The sequence below is a fragment of the Condylostylus longicornis genome, unplaced genomic scaffold (genome assembly GCF_029603195.1).
Source record: "Condylostylus longicornis isolate FDR11 unplaced genomic scaffold, ASM2960319v2 ptg000003l, whole genome shotgun sequence".
Classification (NCBI taxonomy): domain Eukaryota; kingdom Metazoa; phylum Arthropoda; class Insecta; order Diptera; family Dolichopodidae; genus Condylostylus; species Condylostylus longicornis.
Genome location: NW_026577972.1, coordinates 1,286,130 through 1,312,737, shown reverse-complemented (window position 1 = coordinate 1,312,737; position 26,608 = coordinate 1,286,130). Strand labels below are relative to the sequence as shown.

Genomic DNA, 26,608 nt, shown 5'->3' with positions numbered 1-26,608 from the left:
TATACGCAAATATTGCAAAACAAAAAGCTGAAAGCTCAATTCCAGGCTTTAATTGGCAAATCTTTACGATAATTATGACAGTCAGCATGATAAAGTTACGCGGAAGTGATTTATTATGCGCAATTATGGAGGGAAGGTGGAAGTGCACTTTTTGGAAACCGCGTAGGGTGCTATACAAGTGAGAACCAGGCTCACCTAAACAATATTATTAAAGCAAATATATGCACACCAGCGCAATCAGTATGAAGATTTCAATTGAAAATTATTTTTAATTACAAGCACATTAGTCATAGATTTTATAAAACAGTTCGATAAATTTATTTTAGTATTCAAATATAGAGTTTATAAAGTTTGAGCAAGCAATTTTGACATTAAATAGAAGAATGTCTTATTTTGTGCAGTGTAATTCAATCAACCAATTTTACAATTTTGCAATATATATAATATTATATAAAATAAAATTGTCTATCGAGAATCCTGTTAGAATTTACAAACTGATCAAAATTGATTCTAGATTTGTATTAAGGTGTCTGTTGTATGAATTTACTTATATACAATTTAAAATCATCTAGTATTAACAAATTATATTATAATTATTATTGTCCGTTCCCCGTCCGTCCGTTAACATGTTTACAAAACTTCTACACCCTTGAATATAGAAAGATGCAATATTGTACGTACATAGATCTTTACTAGAAACTTATTTCCGTAGAAGAAAATTTTTTATCTATTTTCCCCTCTACAAGTTTTACCCCCCCCCCCCCCCAAAACCATAAAAATTGCCTTTTTTAACTATTTGTTGCAATGAAACCACAAGCATTTTTCAAATTTTGCAACGCAGAAAGGCAGTGGATTGCTTCTCCTATCGTGGCATACTGTTATTAAACTTTATAAAAACAAAATGGCCGTTCAAATTTACCGTTATCTAAAGTCTTTTTTTTCAAATTTTTGATGTCGTTTTTCCTTTAGACCCTAGGTTGTAAAATTCTAATATAATAACTTTTATATACTAATAAATAGTTCATTTCATTAGAAGAAAATTTTTGTCTATTTCAACTACCTCTCCAGTTTTTTTCGTCTTTCGAATTTTGTAAAATTTAAATATTTGGCACTTTATATTTGCTAAACCGCCAGCTTTTTTTAAATTTCTATAAACGCCGAAATTTAACAGTTAATTCCATGCCATTAAAAAACATAATTATTTTTCTTAACTCACACAATTAACCCCTAAAATCGAGCATTATGTTAACCCTTTAAATTAATTGTTACTTTATTTCAAAGACTGCATAAATCGTTCATCCCAAGTACATGCGATCCTAGAAGTCCCTTCTGAAGATAATCAATAAAAATTATCCCACGCGCATCCCAAAAAACGGAAGCCATAACTTTTCCAGCCGATAAAGTAGTTTTTGCCTTCTTCGGAGCCGGTTCTCCCCTACTGGTCCAATGTTTCGACTGCTCTTTTGTTTCAGGAGTGTAATGATGAACCCATGTTTCATCCATTGTTATAAATCGACGCAAAAATTCGGTCTTATTTTTAGTAAACATGGCCAAACAGTTCATTGAAACATCCTCACGATGTTGTTTGTGGTCGATTGTGAGTACACGCGGCACCCATCTTGCGCAAAGCTTTTTCATCTTCAAATTTTCGGTCAATATCCGATATACAGCACTTTTTGATAAGCCTACTACATCAGCTAACTCACGAACTTTCAATCGACGATCGTCTAGTATAATTTTGTGGATTTTTTTAACCGTTTCTGGCGTGGTGACCTCATTTGGTCGACCAGTGCGATGTTCATCTTCACAGCTCGTATGGCCATGTTTAAACTGCGCTACCCAATTTTTAATCATTGCATATGAGGGATCAGACTCCCCTAGTGTAGAATTTAGTTCACTTTTGAACCGGCTGGACTAAGACCTTTCAAATAAAAATATTGAATGACATAACGATGACCAATTTCATCCATATTAAAAATTTACTGAAAAGCTTCACTATTAATAGTCTGTAATTTGAAAAGAAAAAAAAAAAATAAAATGTGACAGTTAATCCTTAAAATGATAGGGCTTTCTGCCAGGCTTATTTTTTTTTTTAAATTTTTGTGTTTTTTTGGTTAGGCTACTTAATTCTGGGACAGCCGTCGTAATTTCGTATATAAATGAAAGTATGTAGTAAGTATACATAGATTGTTTTCAAAAGCAGTGTTTTCACTTGTTGTAGGGAAAAGTGCTACAATACAAATAATTTGTTTAACTCAACTTTATTTCATTTATGATCACAGGCTATAAAATAATTATAATTAAATTATATATTTAACTGAAATTGAAATAGTAGCAAATTTCGAAGACATGAATAAGCTTTATTCATATTTTATTATAAAATTGCAACCATACTGTATTACTACATAATTTAGCAATTACAATTCATAAGCTGAATTGTGCATTAACATCATATTAATCCATTTTGGAACTCAAGGTACATGCATGTGTAAATTAAATAAAATTCGTTTCCAACAGTAAAAATTAAATTAATGTTTTAATTTTAAAAATAACAATAAAATTTAAAAGCAAAACAATAAAAAAAAATACTATTTTTTTTTCTTTTTTCCAATGAAATTATAATTTAAAAAAAAATAAACGAATTTTAATTAGACATCTTAATACTGAGCATAGCTTAGATGATCGTTCAACTGCTCAAGCTCGTGTTCAAATGCAAGTTGTGTCACAATTGGAAGTTCATTTACAAAAGGAACGTGATCGCTTACAAGCAATGTTACAGCATTTTTATATTATGAAACAATTTAGAAATGATAAGAAATCAGATTGTAAGGTAAAAACTTGTGTGACTGAAATTCCATTTATATAACACTTAAATTTTTAATTTAATCAACAATTTTAATTCATATTAAATGGCAACATTCTAAAACACAAAAAATCATTGCAGTTTTGTTAGATTAAATTTCAAGTTTTTATAGTCATTCGAAAAATTTTATTATTTTAACACCTCTCTGGTTAATATCATCGGATACCAGATAACTTTAAGCTAATAAGTCGGCTAAGAATTTCAATTTTAAATTCCTTTTTCTCAACTCTCTGATTTGAGAAAGCAGAATTTAATTCCCATATTACAGTTATACGAGTATACGTGGTGTATTAAAATATTTTTGTTAATCCTAAATCAAAAAAAATAATATGCATGCATAAATTCCAATTTTATATGGTTACCCATCTTAACTGCAAGCTAAGATTTTGCATTACATATTATAGCATTTTGGAAGTTAATGATTTTTTATTCAATTAAATTTTTCGTAAAAACGGATTTCAAAATTATGTATTTATTTTTTAAATATAGGAAAATAATGTAAATTTTATGCAATGTCCATCAACATTAAATTTAACAAATCCAATGATGCCAGTTGCATTACGTTCACCAAATTTATTAGGTAATCCTAACATATCATCAATAAGAAAGCGTATTAGTGATAAATCACCATTATCATTAGCTGGTGGTAAGTATTAATTTCATGTTTCTTTTAAAAAAGTATGAAGAAATAAAAAGGAAACAAAAATAAATTTAACTATATATGAAATGTGGTAATATTTTAAAATTAATATTCATTTATATATGTACAAACATATTATTACAAAGGTCTTCCTTATATGCTGGAACGTGCTGGTTTAGATGTTCAACAAGGTAAGAATTAAAAAATAAAAAAAAATATTGTTTTTTTTTTCTTCATTGCTTACAGATTTGAATTTATATTCTTTCTTCTTAATTTTTTTTTTGGAATTTCACCTTGCAATTACTTCAACATTTGAAGTATATAATAATCAATTCCTAAGAAAAAAGTTATCAATTCGAATTTAGCAATATACTGAATTTATATATGTATATAAATAAACTTGAAATGTGGAATTATTTGAAAAAATAAACTTTAATTTGGATGAAATGCGTATTTTTTACAATATTAATGCAATCTTCAAGTCAAAGAATCTATAGATTATAGTATAATAATTGAATTGAGTTCTTTTTTTAGAGTCTCCGCAGTCTATAGGCAACTAATATTACCCACAATATTTTTGTAACAAACATATTTATATATACAAGTTTAATTAAAAGCAAATTCATATTTCAAACTTGGTATATTCAGATTATACGATGACAAAAAAAAAATTAAAAAAAATGGTAGACCCTAGGGTTTTGATAGATATGCAATTTTTAGTTTTGTAATACCAGTTTGATTGTTAATCAACACACAAGCAACTAAACTGTTTAAAAATATTTAATTACAATCAGTTTTGTAAAACTGTTTTTTTATACCCTGCACCTTCATGAAGGGTATATTAACTTTGATATAGAGTTTGTAACCACTTGAAGGAGTCATCTGCGGTATGGACATATATAAATATTCTTTCTCAGCGTAAAATTCTGCGTTGATTTAGACATGTCCGTCCGTCTGATCGCACAATAACTCAAAAACAAATAATGCAATCGACACCAAATTTTTACTTGTTTTAGTTGTTTCTTTTGTGCCAAGGACGGATCCTATTGTAATTGGATCATTTCATATAACGGGTTCAAGTAGCTGCCATACAACTCAAAGAGTTTCTTTTAAATATTTCAAAAACTATGAAACATAGAGGTATAAATATGAAATCTTGAATACGTGTGTCCAATTACATTCTACATATGCTATAAAAATTATAATGGGAGGACAGCACTGGTCCGGGTGGTTGCCATACAACTCATAATTATTCATACAAATATATATAAAAAATTTTTATATATTTTATATATTCAAAGAAGCTAGATTCACAAGACTTGGCAATCGTGTATCCAATTATTGGTCAAATTTATTCCTGAAGTTTTGGTGCATTATCTTGACAGGTTCTGGTAGGTGTTATACAAGTTCATAAGCAAATTCAAAATATTCAAAAAAGTAATAAAGTTAGGTTCATAAAACTTTTCAGTTGCGTGTCTAATTATGGCCCAGACATATCCGTGGAGTTTCAATAGAATGGTTTCACAGGTTCGAGTAATTGCTGTACAACAATGAAAGGTGCAGGGTATAATTCAATCGGTTTATACCGACTGAAACGTTTTTACTTGTTATAATTCTTATTTGCATGCGACTATACAATGTTGCATTGTATGCGTGCGCGTTTGAATATAAATCTATGTAATACGAATAAGGAATTAAACAATCACAAAACTAAAAATTTAATGTGTATATATTCGTATTGTAATGCAATTACTTTTATACATTTTGGGTGGTAAAATAAATATTATCGTTGATTGTAACCAAAAAGAATTTATTTTGCAATTCATTGTAATTTTTCATTTTGAAATCATTTCGATTTTTAGATTTACAACAGATTTCGAAAAAAAAATTCATAGGAAGTATTTATTTATATATTAAAACTAATCGTGTGTGCTTGAATTGCAAGCCTTGCAAGTATATTGTCAAGAAATTTAATGTACACTTATGTTTTGCTTACTTATACATTTTGCAGCAGATCGCGAGAAGAATACATAACTAAATGCGGACGTACATACTTATTATAAAACAATTAAGATTTTATTAAGTCTAACATTTTCTAAAGAAAGTGTTCACTTTTTGTTATAACTCACAGTTCCAAAAATTAATTTATATATACAATATTTATACCACCAAAAGTAAATAAAAGTTACCCCTACGTAGTACCATTTTGTAAAAAGCGACCACAAAACATCTTGACAAAGGGTGAAAGAGAGGGTGGGTGAATTTAATGTTTTTTCTGGGACCGTACAGGCAAAACCCTATGTAATGCCTTTTGTCCCATGTCTCTAGCCTTTCTAGAACTACCCGTGCTTTTTCACCTCTCTAAAATAGCTATATATATAATATTCATGGATTTATGATTTAAATTCATAAATTTGTGAATATCTACATTGTTTTATTATCATTGTATAATATATTAAATACATTTTTATTTTTATAACGGCTGATAAATATATACAAACAAATTTTCATTGCTAATCTTAAATTTATATATTGAATTTGTATAATAAATAATAATATTGTTATGAATTAAAATTTTTTATATATGTATATAAAAAAATATGGAACATTTATTTCAAGAAAGAATAAAAATTAAAAACTAAGTAATATTTATTTACATACATACATATATTATGAAAAATATGCAAAACGATTATCTCAATATTAATATATACAGTACACTAACAATATTTTTACAAAAATATCAAATAAAGCAATTTTGCTTTTCGGGCCCTCATTCATGCAGCTACATAAGACTTTAAAGTTGAAATTTCAGAAAACCATCTAATATTTAAATTTTTTATTGATAATGGTATTTCTCGTGGCCACAATATGACAGGGCAACTATGTATACTCATGTTGAAGTTTATGATACTACCGTTCTCTAACGGTATGAAACGTATCAGTATAATAAAGATTTGAAACGAAGAATAGAGTTGCATTAGGGAATTGTAGATACAGAGAAGGAGAGTGGGCAATATAGATTTTTTAAGTCACAAGTTTTAAGTTACTATTTTCTGCTGTACATATTTTTAAGTTCAGCTGTTTATTCTACGTTTGTGAATACAAGTCTTACGCATGTATATACAAAAACTTGTTAGGGATGGCCACTGTCAAAAACAAAAACTTGTATTTGCCAGCGAAATTCCAATTCTGCTGTCCCTAAAAAAAAATTCCCTTAAGAAAAAAATGCAAAAACTTGTAAATTTTAGAATTTTTCATATATTCGAATGAAATATTCCCGTAATGCGGGAAATTGCAAATTTCTACCACAAATGTTTTTACTTTTGTTTAAATTAGTTTTATACAACAAAAATCTTAATCGTAATTCCATTTTACATACGAGTATATATATGAAAAGGATTAGAAACATAATCATTAAAAAACTTGTACATCCCGGAAAACTATCTGCCCTGGGAAAAATATTTCGGTTCCTTGAATTTCCAGCTTTGAGAAGTTTTACTGTATGTAATATAAAAATATATTTGAACGTGTTAATCAATAAAATGATAATACTGCATATATATATATATTGCACATTATACATTTTAAATAACATAAACATAAATGTTTATTAAATAAAATTTAAAAAAAAAATAAAATTCAAAAATGAAAAGTTATGAATAAAAGAACAAAAATATTTTCTGTTTAAGTATTTATAATATAATTTAATATTTATAGGTCTATTTTTTGTAAATAATTTAATAATTTATCATGGACTATTATATAAACAGCCTTATACACAAGCAAAAAAATTCGATGTGGTTAGCACTTAACCGACCGCAATGTGTATTGTCTAGTTAAGTGAAAGTGTTTCAGAATATTATAAAAGTGTCTGTTAAATACTTTTTTCCAATTCTTAGGACATTAGTACGCTTATAGTTAACATACGTAAAAGAATGTAGATATGACTCTTAGTAGAGTTTTACTTTGTACTGCCCGAATTCCCTGAAATGCTCGCCAGTTAGTTTTGGTAACATCCAGAACTCAAATATCAAATTTCAAGAAATTCCATGAATTCGTCCCGTAGATATGGTGAAAAATCTAAAATTTGTCCCCCAGGTGAGTTTTCGAACTCTGATATTTCCAAAAATTTATATGTTTATTGTTTTAATACGAAGAATTTAAATTTCAATGAGATCGGTTAATTATTTCTCTTTATATACGCGAAAATGTATATTTCTTCCAAAAGTTAGGAGGTTTCCCGGACGGTCGAGCGAAGCTTATAAATGAAATTTCAAGTAAATGAGTTGAATATTTTCTTCAAAATGGTCAAAATAAACTTACATATAAAATTTTTTGACCGTGCCATGGTTAAAATAAACTTACATATAAAATTTCATCAAAATCGGTTCAGCCGATGCACGCGTACACACACAGACCGACAAACCGACAGATCGACAGAGCGACAGGTTGCTAAAAATAGTTTATTTACACTTCCCTACCATAGAGAAATGCATTTCCACCGAAAACTCGATTTGCAAAATTTGTTCCCATCACATAACCTACCTATTGTATACACAATACGGTCGGTAAGAAAATAATTAACCTTATTTGCATTTGAAATTGAAAACTAGAATTTTTCTCTGTCTCGAAAATATTTCGATAATAAAAAATTACAATTAAAATTTGTTATATAAAATTTCATATAAAATATATGAAATTTTAGAGAAATTCAAATTTTCATATAAAATATATGCGTACTAAATTTTAACTTTTGTCTAAAACTTGAAGACACAATGTACACGTGCTGATTAATTTTACATAGTATCTATTCGTGTTATCTATTTTGTTATGTAGGTACTTACTAAACTACACGTGTGTGCTTGCATTTCAAGCCTTGCAAGTATTACGCCTGTAGTTTTGAAATTGCGTTCCATTCTTTTTTTCTCTTCAAAAAAACACCCGTAATATGCACATAGATACGTTTTTTTCCTAAGAAACACTAAGATAAAACTTAAAATAAGAAAAGTTCTTAAAAATAATTACAAAAAGGTACATAATTAAACAAATAATTAGCTCCTTTGAGATCTAATATCTTTTGAGTAATTTATTTTAGAACTTCGCTTTGAGTTATATCGCATAAAATCGTAAATTACCTTTGACAATAAGCACTTTAAGCGATAAATTACTATATATGCATAAAATAATTCGCTACTAAAATGCATGCACGTATGTATTTGGAGTTTATAATACTTGCGAAGAAAACGCGTTACTGTAGAATGAGTTAACACCAATACTAACCCATATAGGGTAATGCGTAATGAATGCGATTTCTATGCAAAATGTCCCAGGTTCGAACCCTGTAAAATGCGATTTGGTAGATGAACTTTTTTTTATTGATAATTTAATTTTTTTTAAATGAAATTAAAAAAGCTTCACCTTTACAAATCAATATTAGCGAGTTTCCTTTCTAAATATTTTTTTGAAAATGCCAAATTTGTAAAAAGTTCAATGCAATAGAATAACATTTTCTTATAAAATTTTGTCCTAAAAATATATTGTCAAGAAGTTTAAAGTGCACTTATGTTTTGCTTACTAATAAATTTTGCAGCAGATCGCGAAAAGAATACATAACTAAATGTGTACGTGCATACTTATTTTAAAACAATGTAGATTTTATCAACTCTTTATAATTTTCTTAAGAAAGTGTTCACTTTTTGTTGTAACTCACACCAAAAATTAATTTATACACAATATTTATATCACCAAAAAGCCATTTTGTAAAAAGCGGTTACAAAACACCATGGGAATTCTTGCTTTTTCTGGGACCCTACTCGCAAAAACCCTATCAAATGATATCTGTCCCATGTCTCTAGCTTTTCTAGAAGTATCCATACTATTTAACACCTAAGAAGTAGCTATATATATATAGTGTAAAATAGGATGGTTTTTGAAGAGTTATACGAAATATGAATAAAATATAGAATTATAGATGGAACTTCATGGTACTGCGTAGCCTGGTGTGTAGCGTGGTAGTCTGATAGCTAAATTTTAGTGTAAAAATTATTTTGTTCGAACATTCTGACAAAATAATTTTTGAACGGCTCAGTTTTTACACATTTCATCATATTTCATCATTTTGAAGAAAATGCCAAGAAAAGATTTAACAGATTTACTAGAATTTTCATATATATGCTTCATTCGACCGTCCGCAAAACCTCTTAACTTTTGGAAGAAATGAGGTGTCAGCAACTGGGTGTTTACTATGCCAAATATACATTTCTGGGTATATAAAAAGAAATAATTACCCGATTTTATTGAAATTTAACACTAGAACTACCAACAGTTGTTGTATGCCTATTTCTACCAAACCGGTCAAAATGACCGGCTTAATATTTAGTTAATTTAATATGAAAATTGAAAGAAGAGTTTGAAAGAGCATAAAATATATTTCATTCCAACATTGCAGGTTCATAAAATATTTACTATTTAGAGAAAAATTAGTAATACTCGTATTATTTGTTTCATGTTATTTATTATTGGTATCACCACATTTTTTACATATAATTAGTTTTAATGTGCATTTCCCACAAACATGTTTTTTACAACCAGCACATATATTAATAGTTTTATTTTCATTACAGAAACCTATTTGGCACGTTTTTCGTATATTACAGATCTTCTCGTCAAGAGGTCATTAAAGTTGTGCAGTTCAGATGGATCTTTACACTCTGTGGAAAGTTCTTCTGCTAATTGAAACAGAAAATCTTGATATATTTTCGCCAGTTGTCTCCTTTTATAAAACCCATGCATTTATTGCCGCTAAATCGAGAATGTTAAAAAACACTTGAAAAGGCCATCTTCGAGATGCTGATTTTACACTATACTTTCTGGCCATTTGATTCGTCATATCTACTCTGCATTTTGTTTTATTATAAAATGCGATAGTTTCAGGCAGTTGTTTTTACTTTTTTCAATTGAGACAGAAGTACGTTTGATACTTCGAAGAAGTACTTTTTTGGTTGCCCTGCTTTTATATATTGTCAAAATACAGTTACCTGTTTTATAAATTTGAGATGAAAATCGAGGTAAATTATCCTTTTTTTGTTTAGCCAGTTCCGGCAATTCTCTTTTATTACCACGAAAAGTTCCAACCAATGTAGTACATTTTTCCAATAATTTTAGTGCCAGTGATTTACTGGTAAAAAAATTATCAGTGGTAACATTTCTTCCAGCACTAGCATATTGTTAAATTAATTTCAGTACAACAAACTCACTCAAAGGAATTGATGACTGTCTTGTTTCGTCCTTCCCCAGATAGAATATAGTATTTATTGATCTTCTTCCTGGATTGGATCCAGCTTTTATTTTAGTCCAAATAGTTCCATCATTTGCAATTTCAGTTTATTGACGGTAACTTTCATCCGAAGATGACGACAATCTCAAAATTCTGCTTCTCCTACGTACATTTAGCATGTTTTCTTCTTCACATCTTCACATCTGAGGAAACACACACATCTTTTGTTTCTGATTGATCCTCTGAAATTCCTGCAGGATCAATATCATCTTCGGTATCCGAAAGGTCTTCTCTTATATTGGTTATGTCCATTAAGAGTCTAGGTATTTTCGAACGTCTCGGCATTTTTAGGGTAAAGGTTTATAACTGGATAAAAATATTCTAAATATATTTTCCCTTTTTATAATAAAAATATATACTACTTCCAGTAATTCCTGGAAGTTTTTGTAATTTTTTCACATCAAAAACGTTAAAAATAAGGACCGGTCATTTTGACCGGTTGGTATATATAGGTATAGTACATACGTATATCAACAAATTGGAAATGGAAAATCAAAATAATTTAATGTATTATTAAATAGATAATTTTAGAAAAAGTCATACTATTCTCATAAAATATTAAATGAAATTTAAGGAGAAAATCTTGTGAAATAGTCATAAAACCGGTCATTTTGACCGGTCAGTAGTTCTAGTGTATTTGAGTTGTGGTTGTTACCAGAAGTTACTGACGAACTTTGTGTTTAATTCGAACGGAACAAAATGAAACGCTACTAAGAGCCAAATTTCCATTTTTCGAGGTATGTTAACTAAAAACTTATTAGTGTTCTTAAAATTGTAAAGTAATGTTTAAAACGCATATTAATAATCTTCTGGAATACTTTCATTAATAGGCAATATACATTGTGATCGGTTATATACTGATCGCATCAGATTTTTTCGAAATTTGTACTCAACAATTATGAAAATCTCATGAAAAAAAATTAATTCTGTTCAAAATTTGACTTGGATAGTTCTGATCTGAGGTGACTTAGAATATGCAATCATTTTATAAAATCGAAAAATCATTATTTTTTGTTGTTTCTTCTTTTATTCTGCAAGAAAATTTATGAAAAATTTTAAATACAAAGATTTGGAAAATATGCGAAACACTTTTTTTTTTCTTTGTGTCAATGTTTATCAACAATTTATATTATAACAAATTTTCAAAAATAATGTTTATAAATAAATAATTAATTCTTCTATATATAGAGTAAATGATCAAAATTTTATAAACAAATGTGGGTGAATTAAATTTGAATGTGGGGTGGGTGTTCACATGAATATAGTGCGATTTTTTACAAAAATAAATATAGGTAGGCATGACAAAGAACTCATCTTTGCCTACATTTTTATACCGTGTGTCTTTATGAAGTTTGTAACCACTTGAAGGAGTCGTCTCCGGTATAGACATGTATATAGATTTTTGCTCGGCGTAAAGTTTTGCGTTGTATAAGACACGTCCGTCCGTCTGTCCGATCGCACGATAACTCAAAAACGAATAATGGCCATCGACGCCAAGCTTTCAGAAGTTGTTTCTTTTCTGTCGAGGACGGCTGCTATTGTTATTAGATCATTTCGGACAACGGGTTCGAGTAGCTGCCATACAACTCAAAGAGTTTCTTTTAAATATTTCAAAAACTAACGAAGACAGTAATATCAAATTTCGTTAGAGTGTTTCAAACTAACCTCCAAAACTGCCATATAACTCCAAAAGCTAAATTTAAATATTTGGAAAAATAATAAATTCAGATTTATGAAACTTGGCAGTCATGTGTCCAATTATGGGTCACATATATCACTGAAGTTTCGGTGAAATGGCTTAACAGCTTCAGGTAACTGCCATACAACTCCAAAAGGTCATTTTAAATATTTGGAAAACTAATAAAACTAGATTCATGAGACTTATCCAATTATAGATCACATATATCTATGATGATCTGATTGAATGATTTGGTTGGGATAGCTGCCCTACAATTCCAAAAGGAAATTTTAATTATTTGGAAAAATAAAAAAAAATTAAGAAATATATCTACGAAGTTTGGGTAACTGTTGCACAACTCCAAAAGCGGTCAGTTTATACCGAAACGTTTTTACTTGTTTTTAGTTACAAAATTACTTCAGAGATATTTATAACGTATCAAATTAAATCAATTTACCTTAATATTCTTTGTATAGAAAAAAATTATAATATGAAACCACAAACATATTTTTAAAATCTGGAAAATGCAGAAAAGTAGTGTCTGGCTTCTCTTTCGCGGCATAGAATAAAGTTGAACTCGGAAATGACAAAATGACCGATAAAATTAATTCGTTTTTCTTCTAGTCTGTTACAGTCCAGTTCTAGGAGTCTAAAATTTTAAGTAATAATAAATAAATTATTTTGTTTAACCTTAACAACCGGTGATAATCGGGTACCTTTTGGATCAATTAATTGATTTTTTTGCGCAAGACTGGCCGGTTTTATTTACGACTTTAGGTACGCTTTTATCAAGTTGTTACACATACATTATTCTAATTTTAATTTACTTGGGTGTCGTTTTAATTGTAAAAACGTTTGATAACAGTCATTGAAATTGTTTGGCTCCTTCTGGTAGCTGCCACATAACTTCAAAAGCTATTTGGCAATATATCAGAAACTATAAAAGATGTGATATTGAAATTTCACACAAACGAATATATTAATAGGGCCAATGGATTTGATAAAAGTCATTGAAATCGCTTGGCTTTTTCTGGTAGCTACCTTACAACTTCAATAGTAGTGTAGCCATTAAAAATTATTATTAAAATATTTAAAAACACAGTAATGAAATTTTGTATAAATTAGCATGGTAATACGGCAACCTAAAGTCATAGTATGTTCCATTGTCAGCTATGACAAATTTATTCGCACATAGGATAGCAAACTCGTATGGGTATCACAGAGACTCCATTTTTTCTCGTTTTTAATTGATGTTAAAATAATGTAAATTATAATACAAAATGCATGAGTTACCCGGGAACCACGGGTATCCTATTATATAGGTTTCTTTTCGTGCCTGCAGAAGATTAAATAAAACCGTTTTTTTCCACATCCATCCCCTTTTAAGTTACCCTGTAGAAATTTGTTAAAATTTAAATTTTCGGTGCTTTACATTTCAGAAATATTGTATAATTTTTCAAATATAGAAAAACCTTTTCTTTATTTGAAAAATTTAATTTTATATTTATATACAAAATTTTATATATATATATATGCAAACAAATTTTCATTTGCTAATCTTAAATTTATATATTGAATTTGTATAATAAATAATAATATTGTTATGAATTAAAATTTTTTATATATGTATATAAAAAAATATGGAACATTTATTTCAAGAAAGAATAAAAATTAAAAACTAAGTAATATTTATTTACATACATACATATATTATGAAAAATATGCAAAACGATTATCTCAATATTAATATATACAGTACACTAACAATATATTTGCAAAAATATCAAATAAAGCAATTTTGCTTTTCGGGCCCACATTCATGCAGCTACATAAGGCTTTAAAGTTGAAATTTCAGAAAACCATCTAATATTTAAATTTTTTATTGATAATGGTATTTCTCGTGGCCACAATATGACAGGGCAACTATGTATACTCATGTTGAAGTTTATGATATTACCGTTCTCTAACGGTATGAAACGTATCAGTATGATAAAGATTTTGAAACGAAGAATAGGGAATTGTAGATACAGAGAAGGAGAGTGGGCAATATAGATTTTTTAAGTCACAAGTTTTAAGTTACTATTTTCTGCTGTACATATTTTTAAGTTCAGCTGTTTATTCTACTTTGTGAATACAAGTCTTACGCATGTATATACAAAAACTTGTCAGGGATGGCCACTGTCAAAAACAAAAACTTGTATTTGCCAGCGAAATTCCAATTCTGCTGTCCCTAAAAAAAATTCCCTAAAGAAAAAAATGGAAAAACTAGTAAATTTTAGAATTTTTCATATATTCGAATGAAATATTCCCGTAATGCGGGAAATTGCAAATTTCTACCACAAATATTTTTACTTTTGTTTAATTAATACATTTTGGTGGCTACTACATATTATATTTTGGTCAAATTGAGGAGGACACACCTAATAATCGTAATTAAATTAGTTTTATACAACAAAAATCTTAATCGTAATTCCATTTTACATACGAGTATATATATGAAAAGGATTAGAAACATAATCATTAAAAAACTTGTACATCCCGGAAAACTATCTGCCCTGGGAAAAATATTTCGGTTCCTTGAATTTCCAGCTTTGAGAAGTTTTACTGTATGTAATATAAAAATATATTTGAATGTGTTAATCAATAAAATGATAATACTGCATATATATATATATTGCATATTATACATTTTAAATAACATAAACACAAATGTTTATTAAATAAAATTTCAAAAAAAAATAAAATTCAAAAATGAAAAGTTATGAATAAAAGAACAAAAATATTTTCTGTTTAAGTATTTATAATATAATTTAATATTTATAGGTCTATTTTTTGTAAATAATTTAATAATTTATCATGGACTATTATATAAACAGCAATCTTATACACAAGGAAAAAGAAAATAATTAAACTTATTTAAATTTTGAAATTGAAAACTAGAATTTTTCTCGGTCTCGAAAATATTTCAATAATAAAAAATTACAATTAAAATTTGTTATATAGAATTTCATATAAAATATATGAAATTTTAGAGAAATTCAAATTTTCATATAAAATATATGCGTACTAAATTTCAACTTTTCTCCAAAACCTGAAGACAATGCACACGTGCTGATTAATTTTAAATAGTATCTATTCATGTTATCTGAATAATGGTTTGTAAGCTAACGTAATGCTAGGCTAATATCAGTTCTTCGGTTTATAAAAGAAAATCGAAATTATTTCTAAATGTAGTTTTAACTAAATTATAGTGTAAAAATGATTTTGTTCGAACATTCGGACAATAAGAGAAAACACATGTTAATGTTACTTACTCGCTTTAAAAAAATTTAATAAAACTTATATAATTTCAAAAAACGAGAAAAATAAATTTCTATGTAATATATAATTAGGTATTTGATTTGGTTCATAAAATTATAAAAGTTTTGTAAACAGATGCATGGACAAATGCACAGAATGAAGCAAACAACATTATCTGCTCTAATATTGTAAGAAATGTGTTAAGATATTTAATTGTCCTTAGTTAGTTGTTTAACTCAGAATTTCCGCGGGATAATATACAATGAAATTGCAGTTATAACAATGGTAGCCAAATTTTAAAGAATTTACAGAATTCAATAAAAACATTGAATTTTAAATTTTTTATCAAAATAACGGTGCTTAAAATTGTCAAATTAATATCAAAAACTTGCAAAATTTCTGTTGCACCAAGAGTGAAAAAATACTAATGGTCATATAGTTGTTATATAATGAGATAAAATATATTATGGTTATTACAACACTATAAGCCAAACTGCAAGACTAATTACAAATTTTCTCCATTTTACTAGAGATAGCTTAGAATTAAGCCTAATTACAAATTTTCTACAGTAAAATGGATCTCCATTTACTGGAGATTTGGAGGAAAAAATTTGTAATTACCTTTAAAGGAAAACGAATTAGTAAGTATTTTCTTTTCGTTTTAGAGAAAAATTTTCTGAAATTTTTGACGAGTGACAAAAATACTTTGCTGGATTTATTTACTAATATTATTACAGTTCCTCCATTATACCTGTTAAACTACTGAGCTAAAATTATTAAGAATGGGTTCGATTACAATTTATATTTCCAGATCTGCGATTTTTATTTTCTAGCGCAACCTAAAATTTTGAATTATTTTAAGCCATAAAAATATTTATATATATACATAGGACGTTTGCTTTCTAAATGCTCTGTTATGTAAAGTGTGTATGGCTTCTAAGGTTTCTATATGTACTATTGTATAAGGCCTCATGCGTAGCTAAAATTATTATATTTATTTAATTTATTTGATTGAAAAAACACACTGAAATGAGCTCAGTAGCTCGTAGCGAGCGCATAGAATATGAAGCTATATTCATAAATTCATCAGGAATTATAAGAAGAATGTCAGAATCTATTCAGTTGTTAACATTGATTTAATATTAAAATTTTACGTACCAAAAGCTCTAGAGCAAAAGGCAACCTTATTATTGCACAACAATGCACTTAAAAAGCAAACATCATATCTTACAAGACAAAAACACAAAAAATTTTTAAATATAATAAGTTAAACTTATTAACTCGAACAATTCGAAATATTGGAAATATATTCGAAATAGAGAAAATTCGCAAATAAACAAACATATACAAAATATTTGAGAATGATAAATTAGAATTAAAAATAAAATATCTAACTTCAATTCGAGTTAAGAGGAGTTTAACTGTACTAATATACATATACACAAAATCAATATACATACATATATATCCCTATTTCTTTTTTATTATATATTAATATATAAAATAAATTTTACAGAAATTCAACGAAATCGAGAATTTTATAAGAATGCTGATGTGAGACCACCCTTTACTTATGCATCTCTAATTAGACAAGTATGTAACTTAATATAATTATTTATATATTTATAAAAAACTTATTAGAACTTATTTATGTGTATTAAATTTTAGAATAATTATTGAAAAATATTTAAGAAGTAAATTGAAAATTCAGTTCTTGTACTTATAAAGTACAATATTACTCAGCATATTCAATGTATAAGCTGAATTCAATAACATACCGTGGCTTAAAAGTATAACAGTAATACACATATGAGTTGTGTTTTGCTGAATTGTATTTCAATATACAGTATTACTGCAACTTTGAAATTACGATTATTCATGTGACTGAAGTTGTGTTCTAAATATTACGATTATACCGTATTACGATTATATTGTATATTTGTTAAAAGAATCAAATATCGATCGCCTTGACGTTATTACCATAATAATGCTGAATATTGAAATTTTTCCTTCACTCAAAAATTTTCAGAAAAAATTGAAATATATGATTTTTACCACTTTTAGTCAAATTGTATCGCCGATGAGCAAATCTAAATTGCTTTATATTGATCCCGCGCTCACTAATGAACGTTAAAAACTCTAAAGTTGCAATATTATTGGAAAATTTTTATTAATTGAAATTTTAGTTTGGATTCTCATTTATTTTGTGTTGAAAAATGTCAAATTCTTGCCAATGAACAATGCAATTATAAAATTGTATTGCTGAATAAAACTAAATTTACATTTGATTAGTATTTTAATGGGACGGGATCTTTGAACTCTTAAAATATCAATATGAAATTTTCATAATCAATAAACGTATATGTTGCGTTACTGAAGTAAAAAAAAAATATTTAAAATATGAACTACAAAAAAACGACAAACTAGAAAAAGTGGAATTTTTTTCGCGGCTTAAGAAATTCAGTAATACATTATTGTTACACGATTCAGCAATTACAACTCATAAACTGAATTATATGTTTAATATACCGTATAATTTCAATTTTGCAAAATCAACATTGTATAGTTTTTATACAATGCACCTTTATAAAGGATATATTAAATTTTTACTCAGCGTAAAATTTTACGTTGATTTAGATTTGTCCGTCCGCCAAACACCAAACTTTAACAAATTATTTAATTTTCCGCCACTCTATTGTAATTGGACCAATTCTATTGTAATTAAACTATGGCAGTTCGGGCTGTAATACAACTCAAAATGCTAATATCAAAATATTTGAAAAAAAAAATAAAACTAGCCGCATGAAATTTGGCAGTCACGTGTCCAATTATACGTCAGACATATCCGTGAAGTTTTCATGGAATAGTTTGAAACGGGTTTCAGTAACCATGACAATTTTATTCTAAATATTTTAAACATAAGTATTTATGCTCAGATTGGCAAGTATATAATTTAGTCGGATTAGACCAATTGAAAAGCTTTTATTTTATTTTTTCCATTAAATTCGAAAATTCAATTTAATGTTAATAATTGTTTTTATATTCTTTCTTTTCTTTTTTCATTTTAATTAATTAATTCTTTTAACTTTTAATAAATATAAAAAAATATAGTCTATTATAGAATCACCAGACAAACAATTAACATTAAATGAAATTTATAATTGGTTTCAAAATACATTTTGTTATTTTCGAAGAAATGCAGCCACATGGAAGGTAACTAAAATAATTCTTATATGTAATAAAAATAGTATAATAAAAATAGATTGCAATAATTTGAATTGTTAATTACAATAAAATATAAGTTTTGTTTTTAATTTTTGTATTACAATTTTCTGCTTTTTTTTTATTAAAATCCTATATTTTTATAATAAAATGTGTTTTTTGAATTTTTTATTTCTTAAAATTAAGGAAATCAACTTATGCCGACGAAATATTTTCTATATTGTGTTATAATACAATTCAGCAAATAACACTCATCAGCTGAATTGTAAAAAAAATACAATGATACAGCAAATTTGTATGTCCCCGACATCCGAAGTGTAAATGCTGAATGCCAATTTCCGAATTGTGTATCGATACAGTATTATTACAATTTCGATGAAAGAGTCCCAATTATATCCTAAATAAAATAATTAATATATCAAACGGATTTAATGAAAAAGTAAAGGATATTAAATTTATATGTATAAATATAGGATTATAGTGCAAAGAGTACCAAAATGACCACGATAACCGACTGCTACTTGCCATTCACAAGATCGAAAATAACCTAATTTCAAAATTGACGTAGTATGACTCTACTAATACACGCAATTCAATTTGTGTTTGGTAAAATGGCGGATTCTAATTGAATTTTCGATCCGATATAACACGTTGATAAATTTCAAATTTTCGGAGTCTAAAATTAAGTATGGTGGTCGGTTGATAAAACAAAGGTTATATTCCCAAAAAAAAAGCAGAAAATTTTACTTTTTTTTCTTAATTTATTTTTATCATATTTTATTTTATACTACATACTCGTAGTATGTTTATAATAATGTAGGAGTACAATATAAATTAAAATTAGAATGCATTCCTACAATAAAATATAGAAAGTATTATGTAAGTTTATAATTTCAAAAATGCAATTATGCTTAGCTACTATCAGCAATTCAGTAGTTATTATATATATATGCTGAATTGCTGATACATTATTTTAGCTTATTATTATAATTCAGCTTATATAATGACAATTGCTGAATTGCTAATACATTGTTATGCGATATATTATTAAAATTTGCATAAAAACTTGACTGAACTTAATGATGCATAATTAATCTTTGTGATCAAATATTGTTACAATTTTTCTTTTATTTGTAAATTATTCCTCTTTTATACTGTTATATAATTAATAGAATTTAAATTTTCTGCTATATTATTTTCTGTACATTCTAAATATCTATATATATAAAAAATCATAATGTAAATCCGCGCTTTTATAATAATTTCGAAATTGCAGAAACAACATGTTAATATACAATTTGAGCAATGAAAACTAACAAATTATGTATCGTGTATTTATAGAGCTAGCTTAGAGCTAGTATTTATAAAGCTATAGTATTCAGCTTAAAAGTGTGAATTGCTAAATTGTGTATTAATAGCATTACTTCCTTATATTACCGCAATTTCCAGATTCTTCATGATTCTTCCTTATATTATATCTTCTTATATTAATTTTTTACATCGCTTCATTTGGATAATACAACAATGGTAAAATCGGTTTCTCTTAAAAACAAATCAGACACTTTAATTAAAATTTTATTTCAACGAATTTTTCAATATAATATCTTTGGCATTTTATTTACAATAATATCATATTACAGCATAATTCAGCAATTAACAGCTATAAGCTGAATTATTTAGTAATGTAGTAATAACTACAAATTCAATATTAGAGTATTTGTAATTTCAAAATTTTAATAATACTGCAAATAAAAGCACATATTAAGCTAAAATGCGCATTATTACCCTTATTACTAGTATTTTGAAATATTATAATTTTAAGCAATAAATTATTTATCATATGAATTGTTAATGGATTTTTGTTCATATATATACACATAATTTAAAACCCCATTTATATATACATAAAAGTAGATATTTGTATATAAAATTAATTATTATCTTGTACAATAATATGTTAATTTTTATATATTATGATTTCTAATAAAATACATTTTGGCTATATACGTTAGTAATATAGCTAACTAATTTCAAAAAAATTTAAGATATTTCGTCTAATATTCATTAATATAATATAAAATTCAGCAATACGAAAACAAGCTTTATTTTGTATTATCATAATTGAAATGTAAAATAAATTAAATATTTATGAATTTTTATACAATTCAGGAATATAAAATGTATTGTTGAATTTTCTAAAAAAAAATATTATATTTTGCGGATATTTTGAATTTTATTAAAATTTTAATTTTTTTTTTTGGTATAAAATGTACATTTTTGTTTTTTGTAACTTTTCCCGCTTATTGTATTAAACAGAAAATATTTTTTTTGTTCTGTTATTTGTATAAACTTTAAATTATCCCGTAATAGCAAAATTACACTAATACTGTATTAATACACAATTCAGAAATTATTACAACTCATAAGCTGAATTGTGTTATATTACTACTATATTACTGTAGTTTTGAAATCAGGGATTCTTTGCTATTATTATGTATGTATATTTCAATGATTACGTTATTATAATTTATAATTTGATTTTTATGAAAACTTAAATTTAATATTTTATAATTTGTATACCTCATACGTATAAGTATATATGTAAGTGTATATAATATTTATTTACATTTATTATTTATTTATGTATGTATGTAATTAAATTTTTATTAAGTTTTTCTTTGAAACTATAAAGAAAAACATTGAATAAATAAAATATTTTGACAAACAAAATGGCGATAATATTATCCTTGGCTTCCAAAAATTATAATCATAAGCTGAATAGTATATTAATACCGTATTACTGCATTCTGGAAGTCAAGGTATATTCATACAGAATTCCGCTAAGAAATTTTATACATATATATGTACACATGTATATATACACAAAGTGATTCAGAAAGGTATACAACACAATATACTATTAGTTAGAGGGTCAAAAATGGGTAAAATTTGGACTAGGTACAAAATACTTGAACAAGTAGAAGTTTCGTGAAAATTCGTTAAAGTCCGTGTAACTCGGAAACACTTGAGTAAATCGCAATCTAAATAATTAATTAATTCACCTAATCCAGAATAAATGTTATACTAATTTTTGACCCTCTAACTAATGGTATATGTGATTGTATACCTTATAACGCGTAGGTTAATATCAAAAAATATAAAATATTCGAGTTATCCCGTTGTAGCATTAACTTCTCGATATATAGTTGAATTGTGTAGTAATACACCTTGACTTCAAATTGGCAGTATAGGTCGGTTTTAGTACACAAAAATTCTTATATGATTTAAATATTACTAGATCACGGTGATTTTTAATGTTATATACAATTTATATGATTTAAGTCATCTCGTCTAAAATTCAATTTTAATGTGTCTGTTTTAATCGATTTTATATTATTACAAATAAAATATTTTGAAAATTGAATAAAATGTTGTTGTATATACATATATTAGCACTCTCTCAGCAAGCAGATAGGATTATATTCTATTACATTCAAGTTGCAGCAAAACTGCGTATACCAGCTATACCGTTTTTATCCCAAACAAAGTGCGATTATTTATATCATAATAACTTTTTCGTGTACCATTTGCTATTATTGCGATTCGAGTAACAGAAATATGTGCATTTATATTTTGCGTGTATAAAAATATTATTCTTGACTTCCAAAATGCAATAATACGCTATTGATATACAATTCAGCAATTCACACTTATAAGCTGAATTGTGAATTCATACCGTATTGCTGCATTTTGGAAGTAAAGATATGTCAACGTATATTTTATTGAATTTTTATCAATAATCTTGTATATAACAATGTATATATATATATACATATATATGTAAAATTAAATATACTGTGTACGTATGTAAATCCAGTTAAAAATTGTTGTATATATGTAATATATAAAAAATAATGAAAAGAAAACAAATTTCTATGAGAAATTGCAAAATAATTATTAAAAAAGATAAAATTTATCAACAATATCCCTGACATTTTATAGTTGCAGTAATACAATATAACTATATACTTAATTCAGCCTCTCACATTCCAATCGCTGAATCAATTAAAAATAAATTACTACGATTTTAATGTCAGGGGAGATAACATCATAACTTTTTTCTATATCTACATATATTTCAACCTATGGAAAAAAAAAAACTGAATACAGTTAAAATAAAAATTAAATAAATTATTTTTTTGAATTATACAAAACCAAAAAAAAAAACAAAAACAAAAAAAAATATAAATTAACCCTAGAATGCAGTACGACACAATTTATCACTTCACAAATGTTTTATGAGGGTTGAAAATGTTAAAGGTGCCGTTTGGACAGTTGACGAAATTGAATTTTATAAAAGAAGACCACAAAGATCTACGGCAGCTGCTGCATTATCATCATCTGTATCAGATAGTGGTCCAACATTTGGGTACGTTTCATCATATTCATCGTTCAATTATTATATTTTACGAACTATGTATGTATGTATAGATCTATTTTATACATATATATATACACATAAAACAAAAACCTACCAGAAATTTTGAGATATTAACAAGAAAAATTAAGCACAATGTTGGCGTAAATAACAAAATATTTAAAAATTTTCCTTTAATCAGTAAATTAATATTTTTGACTTCAAAAATTCGATATAATACTATATTGATGTGCAAATTGTCTTATGAATGTTAATTGCTGAACTGTGTGGCAGTAACGCTGTATTAATATACAATTCAGCCTATGAGTTTTAATTTCTGAATGGTATAGCAATACAGTATTATTGTGTAATTTTAAAGTTACGATATTTATTATACTGAAAAAAAAGTAATTTGAAAATAATTTTTATATTTACGCCAACCGAGGCTAAATTTCCCTTCCTATTTAAAAATACATATGGTATTATGTATATTTAAATTTAAAATATAACATCAGTTTTTCAATATTTTTTTTTTCTCAATTATATATAATGAGACATTAGAGTAAAAATATCTTTTATGTTTCGTAATCTTATCATACTTATATGCACTAATTTTTTTAAATTTAAACTTTATCAATTAAATAATAATAATTATTTTGATTTCCATACAATATCACATTTGAAATTCTGTATATTTAAAATGACTTCACTTAACACCCGTTTTTTGAATAAATTTAACTTATATTGTTATATTGCTGAATCTGTTTTTAATTTCTGTTTTTTCAAAGACCAGAAATCAGCATTGTAGTAATACGCTATTAATATACAACGAGGCTTCTGAATTGTAACTGCTGAATTTTATAGAAAAAAACCTGTTCTACTCTAGTTTTTGAGTCAAAAATAATTATCGTCGGTTCCATATCGGAGTTTATACAGGATGTTCCATATGTAAGTGCGCTATTATACATCATTGTATAGATAGATGAATAAAAAAAATATTTGGTTAGAATTGATGTTCACAGCACAACAGTTCTCGAGTTAAAGTCACTCTTAAAAAAAAGTCTGTTTTTTTTTATTATTTAAAATTTTAAGTATGTGCCAGAAAAATGCATTATCAAATAAAATTTAAAAATCTCAGAACAAGCGAAGCTGTTCAGATTCCAGACAATCACATAATTTTAAAGTCCTAAAAATTTGAAATTTCTCTAATTTTCTCTAATTAAATTAACAATTTCTATGATTTTACTTTAATTGGTAATTCTGTTAACTAAGCTTTAGTTAATTAAGTTTATATATGATTCATCTTTCTATTTCTTAAAATTTTTTCAATAGCTCATTGAGAAAAATAAAATACTGCAAATGTTTTTTTTTGTATAAATTTTTTATTTCTTCAATACCTTAAGAAGATATGTAAGAAGTGTTCAAAAATAATATGTCTCTTCTGTTATGTAAATGTTTAACTTTGCAAACTAAGTTTCTCTCAAATTTGCAAAAACTAATGACCCATTGCATGCACTTAGATACGAAACATTCTGTATATAACGTTATAAATTTTTTTCAAAATATTTAGTATCTTTAATTTTTTTCTATTATGGCACGGAGCGAGTCATTTAAATTGGCTATAATATTGCATTTGCACTTTCACCTTTAAAATTATGAAATTCTGAATTAAAAAAGTAGTATAACATTTTGTAACTATTTGGATATAATTGGCATAATTGGCTTCTACGATACTCTTTCGTTCATTAAAATTTTGCTGGAAAAACAAATTATCGAATTTAAAATATAAATAACCTAATTTCCAAATTGCAGTAATATAATATTTATATTAAACTCAGTTTATGTGTTCTAATGGTTGAATTATGTATTTATGCCGTATTGACACCACGAATATGTATTTTGAAGTCACAAATAGTGATAATTGTTATAATACGTAATTACAACTTTATATATATTAATATATGCAATTAAAAATAAAATATACAGTTATACAGTTTAAATTTAAATAAAATTAAGGGCATATAAAAAGACGTCTCATTATTTTACGAGTTCTCAATTTTATCAAATCTCATTATATATATATATATAGATACATTTCTTAAAATTACTTTTCTTTTCCATTTTTGAAATTTATATTTATTACTCTCTCTATTTTTGTATAATTCAACAATTTTATTAACAAATTATATTAAAAAAAAAATGAGTTTTTTTACTAAAATTTTTTTAATTCTAATTTAAATATTTTTGATATTATTAAGAAAATAAAAAAAAAAAATAATTAAACGAAAAAAAAACTAAAAATTTTTTATGTATTTTTTATGTTTTTAATTAAATTTTTAACTTTTCAAATAAGCAATTCAAATTTTTAATATTCTTTTTTAATTAATTATAATATTCTATTAATTTTATCTTCAATAATCAGTTTTATTATATATTATATATTATATAATGTATATATGTGTTTATGTTAAATAAATAAAAATATAAATTATACTAAAATTACTTATATAGAAACAAAAAAAAAAGAACAACTGAAAAATTAATTGTAAAAATGACTTCAAAATTGCAGTAATACAACATTGATACAAAATTCAACTTCTTTTTGTTGTAATTACTGAATTGTGTACCAATAGAGTATTATAGCAATTCTGAAGTCACTAAAACTATCCTGACTATCAAGTTGCAATAATAAGCAGATTATTAATCATGCATTTCAGCACTTATAATTAATTATAACTGCTGAATTGTATGTCAATGTAGTATTTTTGCAATTTTCAAGTTACGAATACCTATAAATCTATTGTTAGCTTCATATATATTCAAAAATTAACATTTAAATGCTTCTAATAAATTTTACATACATAGTAATAACATGATTTTTAAATTTAATTCAACTTATACATACATAAATACAATTAAATTCAGCTTGAATTTGAAAACTGCGTATACAATAAAGAACAAGCTTAAGTGTAACTCAAAAATACGCAAAGCGATATCACCAAAGTAAGCGATTTATTAATTTCGAACGCATTCGTATAAATATACATATGTATATGTTCGCATAAATTTTCAATATATAAAACCAATAATATAAACTGGAATTAGGATATATTCAAAACCTAACCTGAAGTCATTATACCCGTACGAAC

General features: G+C 26.3%; 1 protein-coding gene across 1 annotated transcript in view; it reads left to right on the top strand.

Moving 5' to 3' along the window:
* The window catches only part of LOC129606301 (uncharacterized protein DDB_G0286591), an 82,772-nt gene that overhangs the window by 34,121 nt on the left and 22,043 nt on the right, over positions 1–26,608 (top strand). Inside the window, exons 2-7 of the mRNA XM_055516557.1 lie at positions 2,653–2,830; positions 3,353–3,509; positions 3,650–3,694; positions 17,337–17,413; positions 18,932–19,033; positions 23,302–23,471. Coding sequence (XP_055372532.1) covers positions 2,653–2,830; positions 3,353–3,509; positions 3,650–3,694; positions 17,337–17,413; positions 18,932–19,033; positions 23,302–23,471 — 729 coding nt within the window. The remainder of the gene's footprint in view (positions 1–2,652; positions 2,831–3,352; positions 3,510–3,649; positions 3,695–17,336; positions 17,414–18,931; positions 19,034–23,301; positions 23,472–26,608) is intronic.